The 19095-nt window shown below is 52.2% G+C and overlaps 1 protein-coding gene across 1 annotated transcript in view; it reads right to left on the reverse strand.

Moving 5' to 3' along the window:
* Positions 1–19095, reverse strand: part of LOC140430228 (dynein axonemal heavy chain 5-like) — a 502949-nt gene that overhangs the window by 449146 nt on the left and 34708 nt on the right. Inside the window, exons 3-4 of the mRNA XM_072517658.1 lie at positions 15346–15430; positions 12890–13050 (exon numbers count right to left, since the gene is read on the reverse strand). Coding sequence (XP_072373759.1) covers positions 12890–13050; positions 15346–15430 — 246 coding nt within the window. The remainder of the gene's footprint in view (positions 1–12889; positions 13051–15345; positions 15431–19095) is intronic.

Raw genomic sequence — 19095 nt, forward strand, 5'->3', positions numbered from 1 at the left:
ATCAAAAACGTTGAGTTAGTACACATTACGGTCAGTGGAGGGGAGTGGCCCTTTGAAGTCCATGCTGAGGCGTTCAAAAGGGCGGGAGGCCTTCACCAGGTGAGCCTTGTCCGGCCGATAGAAGTGCGGCTTGCACTCTGCACAGATTTGGCAATCCCTAGTCACAGCCCTGACATCGTCAGTGGAGTAGGGCAGGTTGCGGGCCTTGACGAAGTGAAGAACCCGGGTGACCTCCGGGGTACAGAGGTCGCTGTGGATGGCCCGTAACCGGTCTGTTTGCGCGCTGGCGCATATACCGCAGGACAGGGCATCTGGGGGCTCGTTGAGCTTCCCAGGGCGATACAGGATCTCGTAGTTATAGGTGGAGAGTTCGATTCGCCACCGCAAAATCTTGGCGTTCTTAATCTTGCCCCACAGCGTGTTATTAAACATGAAGGCAACAGACCGTTGGTCTGTGAGGAGAGTGAAACTCCTGCCAGCCAGGTAATGCCTCCAGTGTCGCACAGCTTCCACAATGGCTTGTGCCTCCTTCTCGACGGAGGAGTGTCGAATCTCGGAGGCATGGAGGGTACGGGAAAAAAAGGCGACAGGCCTTCCTGTCTGGTTGAGGGGAGCGGCCAGGGCAAAGTCAGACGCATTGCTCTCCACCTGGAATGGAAGGGATTCATCCACAGCGTGCATCGTGGCCTTGGCAATGTCGGCTCTGATGCGGTTGAAAGCCAAGCGGGCCTCAGCCGTCAGGGGAAAAATGGTGGACTTAATGAGTGGGCGGGCCTTGTCCGCGTAGTTGGGGACCCACTGGGCATAATACGAGAAAAACCCCAGACATCGTTTCAGGGCCTTGGGTCAGTGGGGGCGGGGGAGCTGGAGAAGGGGCGCATGCGGTCGGGGTCAGGCCCTAGGACACCGTTTTCCACGACATAGCCGAGGATGGCTAGCCAGGTTGTGCGGAAAACGCATTTCTCCTTATTGTAGGTTAAATTAAGGAGTCGGGCGGTGCGAAGGAATTTGTCTAGGTTCGCGTCATGGTCCTGCAGGTCATGGCCGCAGATGGTGACATTATCCAAGTACGGGAACGTGACCCGCAGCCCGTACTGGTCCACTATTCGGTCCATTGTTCGTTGGAAGACCGAAACCCTGTTGGTGACGCCGAAGGGGACCCTGAGGAAATTGGAGAGGCAGCCATCTGCCTCGAAGGCAGTGTACTGGCGGTCTTCCGGCCGGATAGGGAGCTGGTGAAACGCGGACTTCAAGTCTACCGTAGAGAAGACTCGATACTGCGCAATCTGATTGACCATATCAGTATTGCGTGGGAGGGGGTACGCATTGAGCTGCGTATACCGGTTGATCGTCTGACTGTAGTCGACTTCCATCCGGTTCTTTTTCCCGGTCTGGACGACCACCACTTGCGCTCTCCAGGGGCTGTTGCTGGCCTCGATGATCCCTTCCTCCAGGAGCCGCTGAACCTCTGACCTGATGAAGGCCCTGTCCTGAGCACTGTACCATCTGCTCCGGGTGGCGACGGGCTTACAGTCTGGGGTGAGGTTCGCAAAGAGCGAGGGAGGGGCGACCTTCAGGGTTGCGAGGCTACAGATCATGAGAGGAGGCAGGGTTCCCCCGAATTTTAGTGTTAGGATTCTGAGGGTGCACTGGAAATCTAACCCGAGCAGGAGGGGAGCGCAGAGATGGGGAAGGACGTAGAGCTTAAAGTTAGTGTACTCTACGCCTTGTATTGACAGGTTTGCGATGCAATACCCCCGGATCTGTACGGAGTGCGAACCGGACGCGTGGGATATAGTCTGTGAGACGGGGAGGACCTGGAGGGCGCAGCGCCTTACCATATCCGGGTGGACAAAACTATCTGTGCTCCCGGAGTCGAAAAGGCAGGACGCCTCCTGTCCGTTGACTTTGACAGCCATCATCGAATTTCGCAGATGGTAAGGCCAGGCCTAGTCGAGCTGGACCGAGCTGAGGTAATGCGAAGGACTATCTGTGGCAGCAGCGTGATCACAAAATGGCGGCGTGACGATGTCGGCCAAGATGGCGGCGCCCACTGGTCGCACATGGCGGGCCGCGTCGGCGACGACGACTAAGATAGTGTCCTCCATGGGTCGCATACGGCGGATGGCGTGTCGGAAGGGGGCGGTCCCGGCAGGCACGATGCCACATTGTGTGGTCTGTGAGCCTCAGGCTGACCGGCTTTTGATTTGGGGGCTTTAGAGCGGCTCAGACATACCTTCGCAAAATGATCTTTCTTGCTGCATTCATTTCACACAGCGCTGCGTGAAGAAATAACATCAAGGTCCTCGGGAGCTGGCCGGCAGCCATACGGCGCAGGAGTGAGATACGCCTGGGTCGGGTGATGGCTTCGCCTCTGACGTCCCCGAGGATGCCACGCGGTCAGACGGGAAGGCCTCGAGGCTCTGGAAAGCCACTTCTAGTGAGGTCGCCAGCTTCACTGTCGCCTCGAGGTCGAGAGTCCCTTTCTCGAGGAGGCGCTGCCGGACGTAGCTGGACCGGACTCTGGCGGTAAGGCTTCTGCGGGGAGCCGAGGAGGTGAGTAGCCATATTTTCTCACAGGCAAAATGCCCGGGGGTGTGGGCTTGCGCCCCAGTGCTCGGCGGGGAATGGGTGACCCTCGGCTGGGGGTGTCACCTTACGCAGGGGTGAGCCGCCATGGGAAGGGGGGGAGGAGAAGCCCTGGGGGGGACAACTGCACACGGCCCCACCATGCCAACCCCTGAATCGTGTGTACCCGTTCCAGGGGCAACCCAGTCCCTGCCTGTCCGTCCCATCGACCACCCATAACCTCCGCCAACCTCCAAGGCCTCTGGCAATTGATCATAGGGATTTGGCAATCATGGTTCAGTGAGCACTTCACACAACCCAAGTGGATTCCCGTGGGTGGGCGGGCCATGTAGTATGTGGGAATCATTGCTTAGCTTACCAATCAGATCGTGATACATGAACACTGCGGGAGGCAACACCACACTCGCAGCAGCCAAGATCCAAACACAAGGGCATGGGACACAGTTCCGGGGTTGTGTGCACGGCCAGAGGGTGGGTGAGTGAAATGGGGTGAGGACCAGTGCCCGGTCCAAGTGAAGTTATGTTCCGGTGTCTGGGGTACAGGGTCTGGGGTGCGTTGAGGGATTGCACTGCGGCCGGGAGTGCGTGGGCTGGACATTCCGGGTGTGGGGGAGGGTGGATCAATGGGGCAATAGAGGGTCCCGGGGTGGGAGTCATCTCTGTTTGTCCGTCTAACACCCTCACCCAATTCCTTACAGATATCGAATGGCATGGACGGTATTTTGGACCCTGCAGAACAGGCCCTAGTGGTGCTGCTGGTCTGTCAGGCGGCCAGAAACCGGAGACAGTGGCAGCAGCAGCAGCATCTGCAGATACTCACGGCAGCAGCCCATGAACTGGACCCCATCCCACACCCTGAGGACCTGGCCGCCCATCAGGCCAGGGTGGGACCCAAAGAGGGGAGGCCCGCGATGGGCCAGGGTGTACAGGCGCTGCTGGTGATTTGAACAGATGACAGACAATGTGTGCCACAGGAGGCGCCACTCAACAAGGAGATGGTGCAGCACCTGTGGCATGCCCTCACGGACCTGGCACCACGTGGTGGATGAGGACACCAGCTCCCGGTGGCCATCAAGGTCACCGCAGCCATTAAACTTTACGCATCGGGATCCTTCAAGGGTTCGAACGGGGACCTGCGTGGCATCTCATAGGCCAGAGTCCACAGGTGCATCCGACAGGTCATGGATGCACTGTTTGCCCAGGGAGAAAACTATATCAACTTTGACATGGACCAACAGGATGCCCGGGCAGCAAGACCCAAGAAACTTCAGAGAGTTGTGAACACCACCCAGTCCATCACACGAACCCGCCTCCCAGCCATTGACTCCAACTACACCTCACACTGCCTTGGGAAAGCGGGCAGCATAATCAAAGACCCCTCCCACGTGGCTTACTCACTCTTCCATCGGCAGGAGTTACAAAAGTTACATGATCAGACTCAAAATCAGCTTCTTCCCCGCTGTTACCAGACTCCTAAACGACCCCCTTATGGACTGACCTGATTAATACTAGACTCCTGTATGCTTCACCCAATGCCGGTGTCTATGTATTTACATAGTGTACCTTGTGTTGCCCTATTATGTATTTTCTTTTCTTTTCATGTACCAAATGATCTGTGTGAGCTGCTCACAGAAAAATATTTTTCACTGTACCTCGGTACACGTGACAGTAAACAAATACATCCAACAGCAGGATTCTCTGCCAGTGCCGGAATGACTGGGACATGCTCTGCAGTGCCTCAACAATGCCCACCTGCGACTGGGACAAGCTCCGCTGCGCCTCGGCCATTTCCACTGAGAGTAGGACATGGTCTACAGCACCTCATCAAGGACAGCCTGGTACTGGGTCACATCCCCCAGCAACTCGGGCATTCTGCCGAGGCCCTCAGCCTTGGCCACCACTGACTGCGCCACACCTTGGATACCTCCAGTAATGCTGCCGAGGTCGTGTACCAGGCTCTCCACTGCGGTCACCACCCTAGCAGTGTTTTTAAAAAAATATATATATTTTATTCAAGATTTTTTGGCCAAACATAGCAGTACATAGTTTTTCTTTAAACAACAATAAAGCAATATAAATAACAGTGGCCAGTTTTAAACAAGTAAATAAATAATATATAAACAGAAACAAAAACAAAACTAAATGGCAACTGCCTTGTCAAAAATAGTTACTCTCCAAAGATACAATCCAACAGTCCAATATACATTACCTATAACAAATGTCTATACATATACAATGACATCCCTAAGAGCCCGCCCGGATCCTCCCCCCCCCCGCCCCCCCTCCCCCTTGGGTTGCTGCTGTTGTCTTTCTTTCTTTTCATTCCCTCTATCGTTCTGTGAGGTAGTTGACGAACGGTTGCCACCGCCTGTGAACCCTTGAGCCGAACCCCTTAATACGAACTTGATCCGTTCTAACTTTATAAACCCTGCCATGTCGTTTATCCAGGTCTCCACACCCGGGGGTTTGGCTTCCTTCCACATAAGCAATATCCTGCGCTGGGCTACTAGGGACGCAAAGGCCAAAACATCAGCCTCTCTCGCCTCCTGCACGTCCGGCTCTTCTGCATCCCCGAATATAGCCAACCCCCAGCTTGGCTCGACCCGGACCCCCACCACCTTCGAAAGCACCTTCACCACCCCCACCCAGAACCCCTGTAATGCCGGACATGACCAGAACATGTGGGTGTGATTCGCTGGGCTTCTCGAGCATCTCCCACACCTATCCTCTACCCCGAAAAATTTACTGAGCCATGCTCCAGTCATATGCGCCCTGTGTAGAACCTTGAATTGTATCAGGCTTAGCCTGGCACACGAGGACGACGGGTTTACCCTACGTAGGGCATCAGCCCACAGCCCCTCCTCAATCTCCTCCCCCAGCTCTTCTTCCCATTTCCCTTTCAGCTCATCTACCATGATCTCCCCCTCGTCCCTCATTTCCCTGTATATGTCCGACACCCTACCATCCCCCACCCATGTCTCTGAGATCACTCTATCCTGCACCTCCTGCGTCGGGCGCTGCGGGAATTCCCTCACCTGTTGCCTCGCAAAAGCCCTCAGTTGCATATACCAAAATGCATTCCCTTGGGGCAACCCATATTTTTCCGTCAGCGCTCCCAGACTCGCAAACGTCCCATCTACGAACAGATCTCTCAATTGTACTACCCCAGCTCTTTGCCATGCTCCAAATCCCCCATCCATTCTCCCCGGAACAAACCTATGGTTATTTCTTATCGGGGACCGCACCGAGGCTCCCGTCCTTCCCCCATGCCGTCTCCACTGCCCCCAAATTTTTAATGTTGCCACCACCACCGGGCTTGTAGTGTATTTCTTCGGTTAGAACGGCAACAGTGCCGTCACCATAGCTTGTAGGCTAGTCCCCCTGCAGGACGCCCTCTCCAATCTCTTCCACGCCGCTCCCTCCCCTTCTCCCATCCACTTACACACCATTGAAATATTGGCGGCCCAGTAATAATCATTTAGGCTCGGTAGTGCCAACCCCCCCCCCCCCCCTATCCCTACTACGCTGCAAGAACCCCCTCCTCAATCTCGGGGTCTTCCCGGCCCACACAAAACTCATAATGCTTTTCTCAATTCTCTTTAAAAAAAGCCTTCGTGACCATCACCGGGAGGCACTGAAACACAAAGAGGAATCTCGGGAGAACCACCATTTTAACCGCCTGCACCCTACCCGCCAGTGACAGGGACACCATGTCCCATCTCTTGAAGTCCTCCTCCATCTGTTCCACCAATCGTGTTAAATTAAGCCGGTGCAAGGTTTCCCAATTCTTGGCTATCTGAATCCCCAAGTATCGGAAGTCTCTTGTTACCTTCCTCAGCGGTAAATCCTCTATTTCCCTGCTCTGCTCCCCCGGATGCACCACAAACAACTCACTTTTCCCCATGTTCAATTTATACCCCGAAAAATCCCCAAACTCCCCAAGTATCCGCATTATCTCTGGCATCCCCTCCACCGGGTCCGCCACATACAACAACAAATCATCTGCATACAGAGATACCCGGTGTTCTTCTCCTCCCCTAAACACTCCCCTCCACTTCCTGGAACCCCTCAGTGCCATGGCCAGGGGCTCAATCGCCAGAGCAAACAATAACGGAGACAGGGGACATCCCTGCCTCGTCCCTCTGTAAAGCTGGAAATAATCAGACCCCCGTCCATTCGTAACCACACTCGCCATCGGTGCCCTATACAGCAGCTGTACCCATCCGATATATCCATCTCCGAAGCCAAATCTCCTCAGCACCTCCCACAGATAATCCCACTCCACCATCCATCACCACCACTATCTCCGCTTCCCCCTCTGGCGGGGGCATCATCATTACCCCTAGCAACCTCCGTATGTTCGTGTTCAGCTGTCTCCCCTTCACAAACCCAATCTGGTCCTCATGTACCACCCCCGGGACACAGTCCTCTATCCTCGTCGCCAATACCTTGGCCAGAATCTTAGCATCCACATTTAAAAGAGAAATGGGCCTATAGGACCCGCATTGCAGCGGGTCTTTTTCCTTCTTTAGGAGGAGCGATATCTTTGCCTCTGACATAGTCGGGGGCAACTGCCCCCTTTCCCTAGCCTCATTAAAGGTTCTCATCAGAAGCGGGGCCAGCAAGTCCATATACTTCCTATAAAATTCTACCGGGAATCCGTCTGGTCCCGGGGCCTTCCCCGCCTGCATGCTCCCAATCCCTTTCACTACCTCCTCCACCTCAATCTGTGCTCCCAGTCCCGCCCTCTCCTGCTCCTCCACCTTAGGGAATTCCAGCTGATCCAGAAAGCACATCATTCTCTCCTTCCCTTCCGGGGGCTGAGCTTTACATAATCTTTCGTAGAGTACCTTGAACACCCCATTCGCTCTCTCCGCTCCCCGCTCCATCACTCCCTCCTCGTCTCTCATCCCCCCTATCTCCCTCGCTGCTCCCCTCTTCCTCAGTTGGTGGGCCAGCAACCGGCTCGCCTTCTCCCCATATTCATACTGTACACCTTGTGCCTTCCTCCATTGTGCCTCTGCATTACCCGTAGTCAGCAAGTCAAATTCTACATGTAGCCTTTGCCTTTCCCTGTACAGTCCCTCCTCCGGTGCCTCCGCATATCGCCTGTCCACCCTCAAAGGTTCTTTCAGCAACCGCTCCCTTTCCCTACCCTCCTGCTTTCCTTTATGTGCCCTAATAGATATCAGCTCCCCTCTAACCACTGCCTTCAACGCCTCCCAGACCACTCCCACCTGAACCTCCCCATTGTCATTAAGCTCCAAGTACCTTTCAATACACCCCCTCACCCTTAAACATACCCCCTCATCTGCCAATAGTCCTATGTCCATTCTCCAGGGCGGGTGCTGTTCTTTTTCCTCCCCTATCTCCAGGTCCACCCAATGTGGAGCGTGGTCCGAGATAGCTATTGCCGTGTACTCCGTCCCTGTCACCTTCGGGATCAGCGCCCTTCCCAATACAAAAAAGTCTATCCGTGAATATACTTTATGGACATAGGAGAAAAACGAGAACTCCTTACTCCTAGGCCTGCTAAATCTCTAGGGGTCTACTCCTCCCATCTGCTCCATAAAGTCCTTGAGCACCCTAGCTGCAGCCGACCTCCTCCTGGTCCTGGACCTCGATCTGTCCAGCCCTGGGTCCAGCACCGTATTAAAGTCTCCCCCCATTACCAACTTTCCCGCCTCTAGGTCCGGGATACGTCCCAACATTCGCCTCATAAAATTGGCATCATCCCAGTTCGGGGCATATACGTTCACTAGAACCACCGCCTCCCCTTGCAATCTGCCACTCACCATCACGTATCTACCCCCGCTATCCGCCACTATGGTCTTTGCCTCAAACAGTACCCGTTTCCCCACTAATATAGCCACCCCCCTGTTCTTTGCATCTAACCCCGAATGAAACACCCGCCCCACCCATCCTTTGCGTAGTCTGACCTGGTCTATCAGTTTCAAATGCGTCTCCTGCAACATAACCACATCTGCCTTTAATTTCTTTAGGTGTGCGAGTACCCGTGCCCTTTTAATCGGCCCGTTCAGCCCTCTCACGTTCCACGTGATCAGCCGGGTTGGGGGGCTCTTTACCCGCCCCCCCCGCCTTGTCGACTAGCCATCCCCTTTTTTAATCCAGCTCCTCACCCGGTTCCCACGTAGCCGTATCTCCCCCCGACGGCGCCCTCCCGCCTCGACCACCCCACCCCGTACCAGCTCCCACTTCTCCCCAGCAGCAGCAACCCAGTTAATCCCCCCCCCACTAGATCCTCTTCTAGCGTAATTGCACCCCCCCCCCATGTTGCTCCCAGAAGTCAGCAAACTCTGGCTGACCTCGGCTTCCCCCCGTGACCTCGGCCCCCACTGTGCGAGGCCCCCTCCTTCCTGCTTCCCTGTTCCTGCCATGATTACCATAGCGCGGGAACAAAGCCTGCGTTTCCCACTTGGCCCCACCCCTAATGGCCGGCGCCCACAATTCCTCATCCTTCCCCCCCCCCCCCCTCCCCCATGACATGGGGAAGAGAGGAAAGTTACAGGGTCGCAAGATTAACAACTTGAGAAATCATCCCTTCCCCCTTTTTCCCCCCTTCACCCCATGTAATCACACCACCACTTTGTCCCAAACGTTCTTTTTCTGGCCCGCCTATTCCAGCTGCTCCTCCACAATAAATGTCCACGCCTCTTCTGCCGTCTCAAAGTAGTGGTGCTTCCCTTGGTGTGTGACCCACAGTCTTGCCGGTTGCAGCATTCCAAATTTGACCTTCCTTTTGTGAAGCACCGCCTGGCCCGATTGAAACTCGCCCTCCTTCTCGCCACCTCCGCACTCCAATCTTGATATACGCGGATCACCGCGTTCTCCCACCTACTGTTCCGAGTTTTCTTCGCCCATCTGAGGACCATCTCTCTGTCATTATATCGGAGAAATCTCACCCCTATGGCTCGAGGAATTTCTCCAGCCCTCGGTCTTCGCGTCATAACTCAATAAGCTCCCTCCACCTCCAATGGGCCCGTCGGGGCCTCCGATCCCATTAACGAGTGAAGCATCGTGCTCACATATGCCCCGACGTCCGCCCCATATTGCCGGCGACATGTCCTGCACCGTAGCCTCTGGGAGACCTCAAATTGGCTATGGACCTGCTGGAGTGTTGCTGATATCTCTCGCTGGATGTCCCGACCGCTCCCTAACGTCTCCATCAGCTCCGGGTATACTTGTTCCATATGCTCAGCGTCTGGTTGGATCCCAACTGGGTCCTGGGATCCAGCAGACCTCCGACTGCTGTCTCGCCTGGGCATTCCTGCCTCCATCTGATGTATATCAGCAACTTTGTGGTGCTCACCAGATTGCACCCCAGAAGCCTGACCACTAATGTTTCCTACCGGGGTGGGTATATCCGCGCTGGGGGAGGGTGGGATTGACAGTTGTGACACGTAAATCTTGGCATCCTCGGAACTGTCCTCCAAGGTGGTCTCATGGGAGGCAGGGGAGGCGCCCATCCCGGATGGGCCAGCGACGTCGGCTGAAGGACCTGCGGGCGAATGGACATGTAGTCAGTGGGTCAGTCAATATGGCAATAACCGCTCAGGGGCCCAGTCGATCCTCATATCTGTGGCATGCGCCATGTGCCAACCTCTGCATTGATGACCTCTCTGTCCTCGGCCACACCAGTCACCTCCAGGGTCCGTTCCTCTAAGGTCGTGAGGATTCTTATGTTCGACACTCCTCCACCAGTTTGGGCCCTCTCTCGGCAATTCATAGAATCATAGAATGTACAGTGCAGAAGGAGGTCATTCGGCCCATCAGGCCTGCACCAGCCCCTGGAAAGAGCACCATACTTAAACCCATGCCTCCACCCTATCCCCTTAAGCCAGTAAACCCAACTAACCTTTTGGAAACTAAGGGACAATTTATCATGGTCAATCCAGCTAGCCTGCACATCTTTGGACTGTAGGAGAAAACTGGAGCACCCGGAGGAAACCCACGCAGACACAGGGAGAAAGTGAAAATTCCACACAGTCACCCGAGGCCGGCATTGAACCCAAGTCCCTGGAGCTGTGAGGCAGCAGTGTTAATCAGTGTGCCACCGTGCCGCCATGGGAGAGCTTCTGCGGAGAAACAGAGAGGGCATTGTTAGCCACATTTGTGGTTCACAGCCATGGGGGTGGGTGGTGTGAAGGAAGGGCTGAAGAGAGAGGGGGGGGCAAAAGGAGGATTGGGGGCCACATGGATGCTGCCTGGGGGTGGAAAGGTCGTGGGGGTACATTGCTGTCAACTCACCCATGCTGCCCGTTGTAGGTCGTTGACCTTCTTGTAACACTGGAGGCCGATCGTCTTGGTCATGCTTCCTAAATTGACGGCCACTGCCACTTTGTCCCAGGTGGTACTGGCTGCCCTGTGGTTCACCCTCCGTCACCCCCGGGGGAACAGGACATCTCTCCTGGTCTCCATCGCATTCAGGAGCCTTCCCAAGTCCGAGTCTCCAAATCTTGGAGCCGGTCTTCTCGGCGCCAAGGCTGCAAGCTGAGTAGGCTTGACTGTGCAAGTGCTGTTTAAGTGCTGCTCGACCTTGTTAGCGGGAGGCTGCTAGCGCGGTCCCGGTGAATTGGCTGGCGGGCCTTCATCTGTGGCGTGAAGCCCATGGGGCTTCGGTAAGTGGACTAATTAACATTGAATAGTGTTGCCGGCCTCACCGGGCCTTGCACCGGGAAGCTCGTGGCAGTTCCCGCTCGTTACCACACTCAGGTCATCTTTTCGGAGAATTGTGCCCAATGTTTCAGACGTGAATTTTGCTGAAAGATCACAGCCCTGAAAAGTTACCTCCATTTCTCTCTGCACAGATGCCACCTGAACCACTGAGGTATTTGCAGCCTTTTCTATCTTTATTTCAGATTTCCAGCAACTGCAGTATTTAGGTTTTCGGCTAAAATTACTCTCAAAATTCCTCCGAGCTGCTCCAACTCCATTGGCATTACTTTGATGATGTGCAGGAGAAACCTAATTTACACAGGCAAACCGGGTTTTTACTGTGCGTCCAGCAATGAAACAGCGGCAGAGCAGAAGCAGTTCTGAGGAATGGCACATTTTAAATTTTAATGCATTCTCGAGACCACTTAAATTAAATTAGTGTTAAAGGACATAGTGGAGAATTTTATGAGTGTGCTAATGTGTTTGCAACAAATAATGCTGGTAAGAATTTCATATTAGCAGTAAAATGCTCTCCCATGTCTATCACCTGTAGACTTTTCACAAGGCATCCTTTAAATTCATGAGTTGCAAGAGAAACACAGCCTTCTTTCCTCATAAATGAGGAATATTTAAGGGAAGCTTCAAATAGTACTCCAAAGAATCAATTTTTCATTTTTATGGAATGAGATTGACATCAAGGCAGCATTCATATGTAACCCCAAGGAGACTCAATAAAACTGAATTCAGTGACTTGAGTCATATCTGGCACAAAAGGAAGATGGTTATGGTTTTTGGAAAGTAAACTTCTCAACTCCAGGACATTGCTGTAGGAGTCCCTTAGGGTGGTGTATTATGCCCAACTATCTTCAGTTGCTTCATCAATGACTTCTACTCAGTATAAGTTTCAGAAGTGGAACTGCTCTCTGTGAGTGTACAGTGTTCAGATTAATGAAGCAATCCAAGCTGCACACAGCAAGACTTAGATTGACAAGTATCAAGGAACAATTGTGCTGCAGATGTGCCAGGTAATGAACATCTTCAAGAAGGAAGAGCCAAACCATCTCCCCTTGATCAATGGTACTACCAAGGTTTCCACCATTAATATCCTGGATATCACTATTGACCACATATTCCACTGGACCAGCCATAGAAATGTCAGGATTATGACAGCACAGAAGCTGGGAACTCAGGGAGGAGTGTCTCACCTCCTGATTTCCCAAAGCATCTCCACTACGTTCAATGCATAAATCAGGAATGTGTTGGGATACTCTCCACTGGAGACGGAGGCAGCTCCATGAACAATCAGGAAGATCAACACAATCCAAGAGAAAGTAATTCTCTTGATCAACACTTCATCATTAGCCTAACTATCCGCCCCCTCATCATTAGTTTACTATGGTTGAAGTGCACTATTTACAGAATATACTGCAGCAACTCCCCAAGGCTTCTTTGGCAGCACCTCCCAAACCTGCAACCTCCATCATCTAAATGGTGAAAGGCAGAAACACAGTCACCATCAAGTTTCCCTCTGATCTACACATCATCCTGACTTGGAGATATGTACAGTAGCTGGGTGAAAATCCTAGAACGATCAGAGTATGAGAATGAAAGTTAAAACATTTACCCTGTATATGTTTTCGTATGTAATGGCTCTGCTGGCATTACCTCGAAGAAAAGCAATACAGATTCCAGTCAAAGCAGCTTGCTTCCCATCAGTAAGAAACAGCTTTAACATTTTACCACAACTCAAAGATCCTGTCACGGGTCCACTTGCCTCAAGAACAACTAGATCATAAAGAAAAACAAAGTTGAAAAACATTGTGTGCCACAAGCGTTCCCTAAAAGTATTTAATTATTACTTACAGTGGACCAGTGTTTCATAGTTATTTGACCATATTATACAGATATTATACTGACATCATTCAATATGGACAAAGGTTAATGCAACTGCAAACAATCATGAATACAGTTAGCCATTCAGAACCCAATATCTCGGATTTGTTTGGACTTTGAAAGCTGACTGCCTCCGCTGTGTATGTGGGGGCTGCATCAGGGTAGAGAGGCACCAAGGTGGAGTATGGAAAATTTTGAGTAATAATGAATGCACAATAGGACACTGCACTGTAAATTCTATGAAATTCTATGATTGAATAGATTGGTAGCTGCAGAAATGTTGTGGTGAATGCAGGGCAAAAGGCAATACAGTTGGGATTTTGAAAGTGCAGCTGTAAGTGAACTGGGGAAAGAGTTGTTTTTCCATGGGTGGACAGAGCAGGATGTAGGATGAGTAAAGTGAATGGATCGTGGGTTAAGAGCAACACAAGGACCTGATCAGAGATGGCCTTATCTGTGCTTGAAATGATAAAGTAGTGAAACCACTTCATGGTAAATTTGAGGCAACCACTCAAATTTACCATGAAAAATGGTTAGGGATTTACACGAAGGACAGGATTAAGGGAGACTAGGATTTCAGTGAACTCAGAGGAAAGAGAACCTGATGAATTGAGATTGAGGTTGAAATTACAGAGGATGGGATGTCACTTGAAGGAGGAAAGCAGTGAAAATATCCCGTGAGAATATTTTATGGGCTGTAGAGTACACGGGGCGGGATTCTCCCCGACCCGGCGGGGCGGGGGGTTCCGGCGTAATGGAGTGGCGGGAACCACTCCGGCGTTGGGCCGCCCCAAAGGTGCGGAAGTCTCCAAACCTTTAGGGGCCAAGCCCTCACATTGAGGGGCTAGGCCCGCGGCGGAGTGGTTTACGCTCCGCCGGGCGGCGCATGCGCGGGAGCGTCAGCGTCTGCTGACGTCATCCCCGCGCATGCGCAGGGGAGGGGGTCTCTTCCGCCTCCGTCATAGTGAAGACCATGGCGAAGGCAGAAGAAAAATAGTGCCATCACGGCACAGGCCCGCCCGCGGATCGGTGGGCCCCGATCACGGGCCAGGCCACCGTGGGGGCACCCCCCGGGGCCAGATCACCCCGCGCCCGCCCCAGGACCCCAGAGCCCGCCCGCGCCGCCTTGTCCCGTCATTCAAAAGGTGGTTTAATGCGCGTCGGCGGGAGAGGGTTGACAGCAGAGGGACTTCGGCCCATCGCGGGCCGGAGAATCGCCGGGGGTGAGCCCGCCGTCCGGCGCGGTGCGATTCCCGCCCCCGCCAACCGGGGCGGCACGATTCCCACCCCCCCCCCGAATCTCTGGCCCACTGATTTTAAATAAGAGACAAAGCGGGGGAACCAAGTGGGACAATAGTCAAATGAGGAGAAAGTGCCAAAGAAGATGAGGGACAGAACATGACTTTATTTGCCACCCAACATTATAGATGGGACAAATGATAGAAGCTACACCCAGGCAGGAAGGAATTATTTAGACGAAAGATGGCATCATCCTGCAGATAGGTTTTGGTCAAGGTCATAATGTTGATATAATCATCAACAAAGAGCTTCTGCGTGGTGAGGGTGAGGGCCTTGCTCACTTGTGAACAGACCTTCTGGAAGGGTTGTGGAAATGGGTAGTGATAGCTAATCCATGGGCACAGTCCACAGGATCAGCACCAGAAGGGATGAATTGCAAAGCAATGGGGTCGGCAAGATTAGCCCCCAGTAGATGCATTGTGTGAAAATGGTGACAAGATAGAAGGATACAGCAGTTAAGGCTGCTGCTTGTAAGAGTAGTGACATATGCCTCACTGGAGCGAAGGAGGGCAAGGGAGGCACATAAAAAAGCTATAGGCTTATCCAAGAGTGAGTTAATATTGGCATGGTGGCAGGAAAGTAGAAAGTTGAGTACTGCAGAGAAATTTAGGTAAGGCAGAGTTTCCAAAGGAGGAGGAATAAAAGGAGGCAGAATGACTGGAAAGAGGAGCCAAAGACAGACAAAGAGGAAAAGAAGTTGAAAGAAAATAAGTTGAAATAGAATTGATGTAGATTAAGAATACGAAACAGAACGGGGAATACTGCGTGATCTGCTTTCAAAATAGAGCAGCGATTGAATAATACATTATTTATGTAACTTTGGTAATCTGTAAGAACATGAGTTTGAATTAAATACTGCAAATATTGTCACAATCTGTAAAGTACAACCTGCATCTGGAAGATCCATTTCCTGATAGAAGAACAGAAGGCTTTGTCTGCCATCTGCAGTGAAAAAGTTACCAATTTGTTCCAGCTGAAAAAGAAAAAAAGATGTTGGAATCAAGTGTGTTTTTGGCTTTAGTTACATTTTCGGTTATTTTCCCCTTTTTCCATGCATCACCCCTGGCCAAGAATCAAATGATCAGCCTCCCATCACAAGAAGGTGGAATTTTACCATTTCTGTAAAGAAGCATCAATCTGCATGTAGCAACATTTCCAACCCTCCCCCCACCCCAGCCACAATACAAATGTCTCAATGCGCTTGTGATGCCCACAAACATTTTCATTCAGTTTAAACCAGAATGCTTATTCACCTTGGAATATTTATAACAAGTCACTAAAGTGCAATAAAAAGCAAGTTCCTCACCAATGCACTTTACCACCCGTAATGTTAACCCAGTGACCATCCAGCCGGCAAAGGAAGAAGCTAGATCCAGACTGTCTTCATTGTAGGTTGATGCATAAAACTCTATGAGTAGAATTTAAAACTTGACGTGCGCACTCGGTGGATGGAACACGAAGGGGCCACAAATCCTGGTCCTGCTGTGTCCAATAAGAAACGCAATTGGGCTGGAGTCTTGCAATCCACCCGCCGCAAGATTGCCACGGTCGGGACACGGACCATGTAATGGTCCATTGACTTCGAGTGGGAATTTCCGGTCGCTGGCCGGGCACAGCTGGAAAATCCCCCCAATATTACATTGGCTGCCACGTGAATTGCAGCCGCATTGGGTGAGCAGGGCCGGTGGGGGAGGGCATCCAAAGGCCGCCGATGAATCCGTGACTGCGGAATGGCCACTTCAGGAAGCCACAGCAGGCTGGAGCAGAGGTCCAGCAGCCAGCCTTAGAGCTCTGGTGAAGGCTACAAAAAGGAGGCACATCCTGATGTCAAGGTATGGAAGAAGGAAGTCATCCCATCTCCAAGCAGCACCCGTCGGTGGGATCCTCCGGTCCACCAGCAGCGCACTCATGCCCATGGTGTTCCCGACGGCATGGGGTGGCCACAATGGGGAACCCCATTGGCTGGCTGCGGCATCGGAGATTCCCGCTCTGGTGGGGGGGGGGGTGCTGCCCCGGAAAACACAGCTGGTGGACCGGAGAATCCCGCCCCTGGACTGAGGTCAGCGGGGGTCAGCAGCCATGCCCTGATCAGGCGGACCTGAATCCAGTGCCGGAAAAGCTTCAATGACCTTCTGCACTGGGCACAGGTGAGTTCTGACTGGACATTGTGCAGAATAGGGCACTGAGGAAGGGTGCTCATTCATTGCTGGGAACACGCATGTGGGTTTCAGGGAGTCTCAGAGCACACATATGCCAGTGCGTCTCAAGGCTGGAGAGATGAATCACCAGCCTTTGGTTCATCAAAGGGTCAGGTATCCAAGGGGTGGTAACATTTTCAACCCTTGTGATAAACCACTGTTGCACCTGTATTAGGTGATGTAAGGTAGGACCTGAACTACAGGTTTGCCGGTAGTCCCTGTCTGCTGGCTCCGCCCAGTAGGCGGAGTATAAATACGCGTGTCCTCCATTCAGCAGCCATTTCGCCAGCTGCTGTGGGAGGCCACACATCTTAGAGCAATAAAGCCTCAGTTGTATCCAACTCTAGTCTTTGTTCAATTGATCGTGCATCACCTCTTGGAGATGTTGTGAGTTGTGGGGGCAGCATGATATGACGTTGGAGGTTTCAGCACTCAATGGAATTCTGCACTTGCAGGAGAATCGTAGCTACAACAATCATGCACGATCTGTTTCTGGTGGTGTGGTGCCAAACCGGGCGATCCTCACCAGCCATGAGATGGGATGCCTGGGGCCCAAAGTTGGGCAAGGAGGGAGCTGATCAGGTCATGGAATGGCTGGTGTCTCAGATGAAGGTAAGAGCCCAGTGGACTGAAGCATGAATGGCTGAGAGTGAAAGTGAGGAATGTGCATCTCGTTCATCAGAAGGACCTCAATTATGTACCAGTCACTGAGACACCTCAATGCAACTGAGACTAATTGCGATGGGCAGCAGGTGCTGAGAATTTAATCTGTGTGATATCAGTGATATATCTTACCCATTGTTTTCATCCCAATGATGAGCCATCCACCAGAGGCTGACGACCCTCCCTTGACACCCAAGACATTGAGGGATGAACGCATGGCACACCATCTCTCAGTAACAAGCACCAGCGTAGCTACTGGTACGCCAGTAGCCGTGACCATATCAGATAAGTTGCCAGCGAACAGCAGTGAGGGCACATCATGCTCACTGGTGCAGATGGTGGACGCAGTGAGTGCCCAGTCCACTAGCAGTCGGAGGACTGTTGGAGAGAAGGACCATGTTGAACCTGCAGGATGTGCGGGGAGATCTGGTGGAGATCCCTGCCATATCTCTGTCATCGAGGAGACTTACGGAGCATGAGCACTGCATTGCTTCATCTATTGATGCTGAGCTCAGGAGGTTGATGCCTGAGTGGGAGAAGGAAGCAGCAACCAGTCTCTCCAATGGCTGCTCATCCTTCTTTGGTGAGCAGGGAGCTTAAGACTCACCTAATAATGATGAACAAGGTGGTTGTCACCTCTGTGGACTCTTCTCCCAGAGCCCCAGATGAGGGCAGCAGCTCCTCCGTCTCTTTGCCGGTCACCGCTCCATCTCCGACTCCACAGCGACTGAGGATTTCCCAACAATGTTTTCAAATAAACCCTTCTAGGCAATGCCTGCTCAGGCCCCACTGGCCAGGGGATGACCACCAAGGTCGCCTGTGTCAACAACGCAACAAAATCATCAACCTGCCTCAAATTCCACTGTCAGCGAGGAGGCGGGGTGGGGGTGGGGGTGGGGTTTGGGGGGGGGGGGGGGGGGGGGGTTGGGGGGGGGGTGTCATCCAGACCCACAAATGAAAACTCAAGACGCACTAGTCACAAACAGGGGTCTGCACTGGGTGCTTTTGTTTCTTTTCATTCAAAGAACTCTGCTAATGACCCACATGGATTTCATGTGAATTTTATCACCATAAATCATTTACTGCACTCATGCCACAAATGCTGTGTGTGATGCACTGGTGTCAGTCTCATCATTGCCTGTACAAAGAGGTCCAGCGTATCAAACTTTATTTGGAAGGGAATGGGCTCATGAAATGGTGCGTGTTATGTGTTTGGGATTATGGTAGGTCCCATTGATGATGCAGGAAGGCATGTGTTATAACCTGCCTGCTTACCACTGGCTGAGGACTAATGGCAATCCCACAATCCTTTGGGAGTATGAGCTTCCCCAATGAGGGGGGCGGAGAAATCATTAGCAGATTCCCTGCATAAATAAAGCTGGCCAGTTTGGAACCAGCTAGAGAGGAGTGAGCAGCAAGAAAGTTGCTGTTGCTGTTGCTGTTGCTGTTGCTGTTGCTGTTGCTGTTGCTGTTGCTGTTGCTGTTGCTGTTGCTGTATATATGTTATTGTAAATAAATGTTATTTCTTTTTATCCTTCAACTCCTGCTGGATTCTTCGTGGCCCTCAAAATCTGGCGACGAGGGTTAAAGTGGATAGCTGTCTACGCTGCTGAAGCCACCTCCCTGGATTTTTGTTGGATACATGTTGGAAGTTGTTTTTCTGTTACACCATACCTCTGTATGTACATTTGGATGTTTTTAATGCTGCGCTGGAAAGCTGGAACCAGTACGTACAACGGATGCGTTACTACTTCTGGGCAAACAACATCACCGAAAA

This window comes from Scyliorhinus torazame, chromosome 10 (assembly GCF_047496885.1).
Source record: "Scyliorhinus torazame isolate Kashiwa2021f chromosome 10, sScyTor2.1, whole genome shotgun sequence".
In the NCBI taxonomy this organism is placed as follows: domain Eukaryota; kingdom Metazoa; phylum Chordata; class Chondrichthyes; order Carcharhiniformes; family Scyliorhinidae; genus Scyliorhinus; species Scyliorhinus torazame.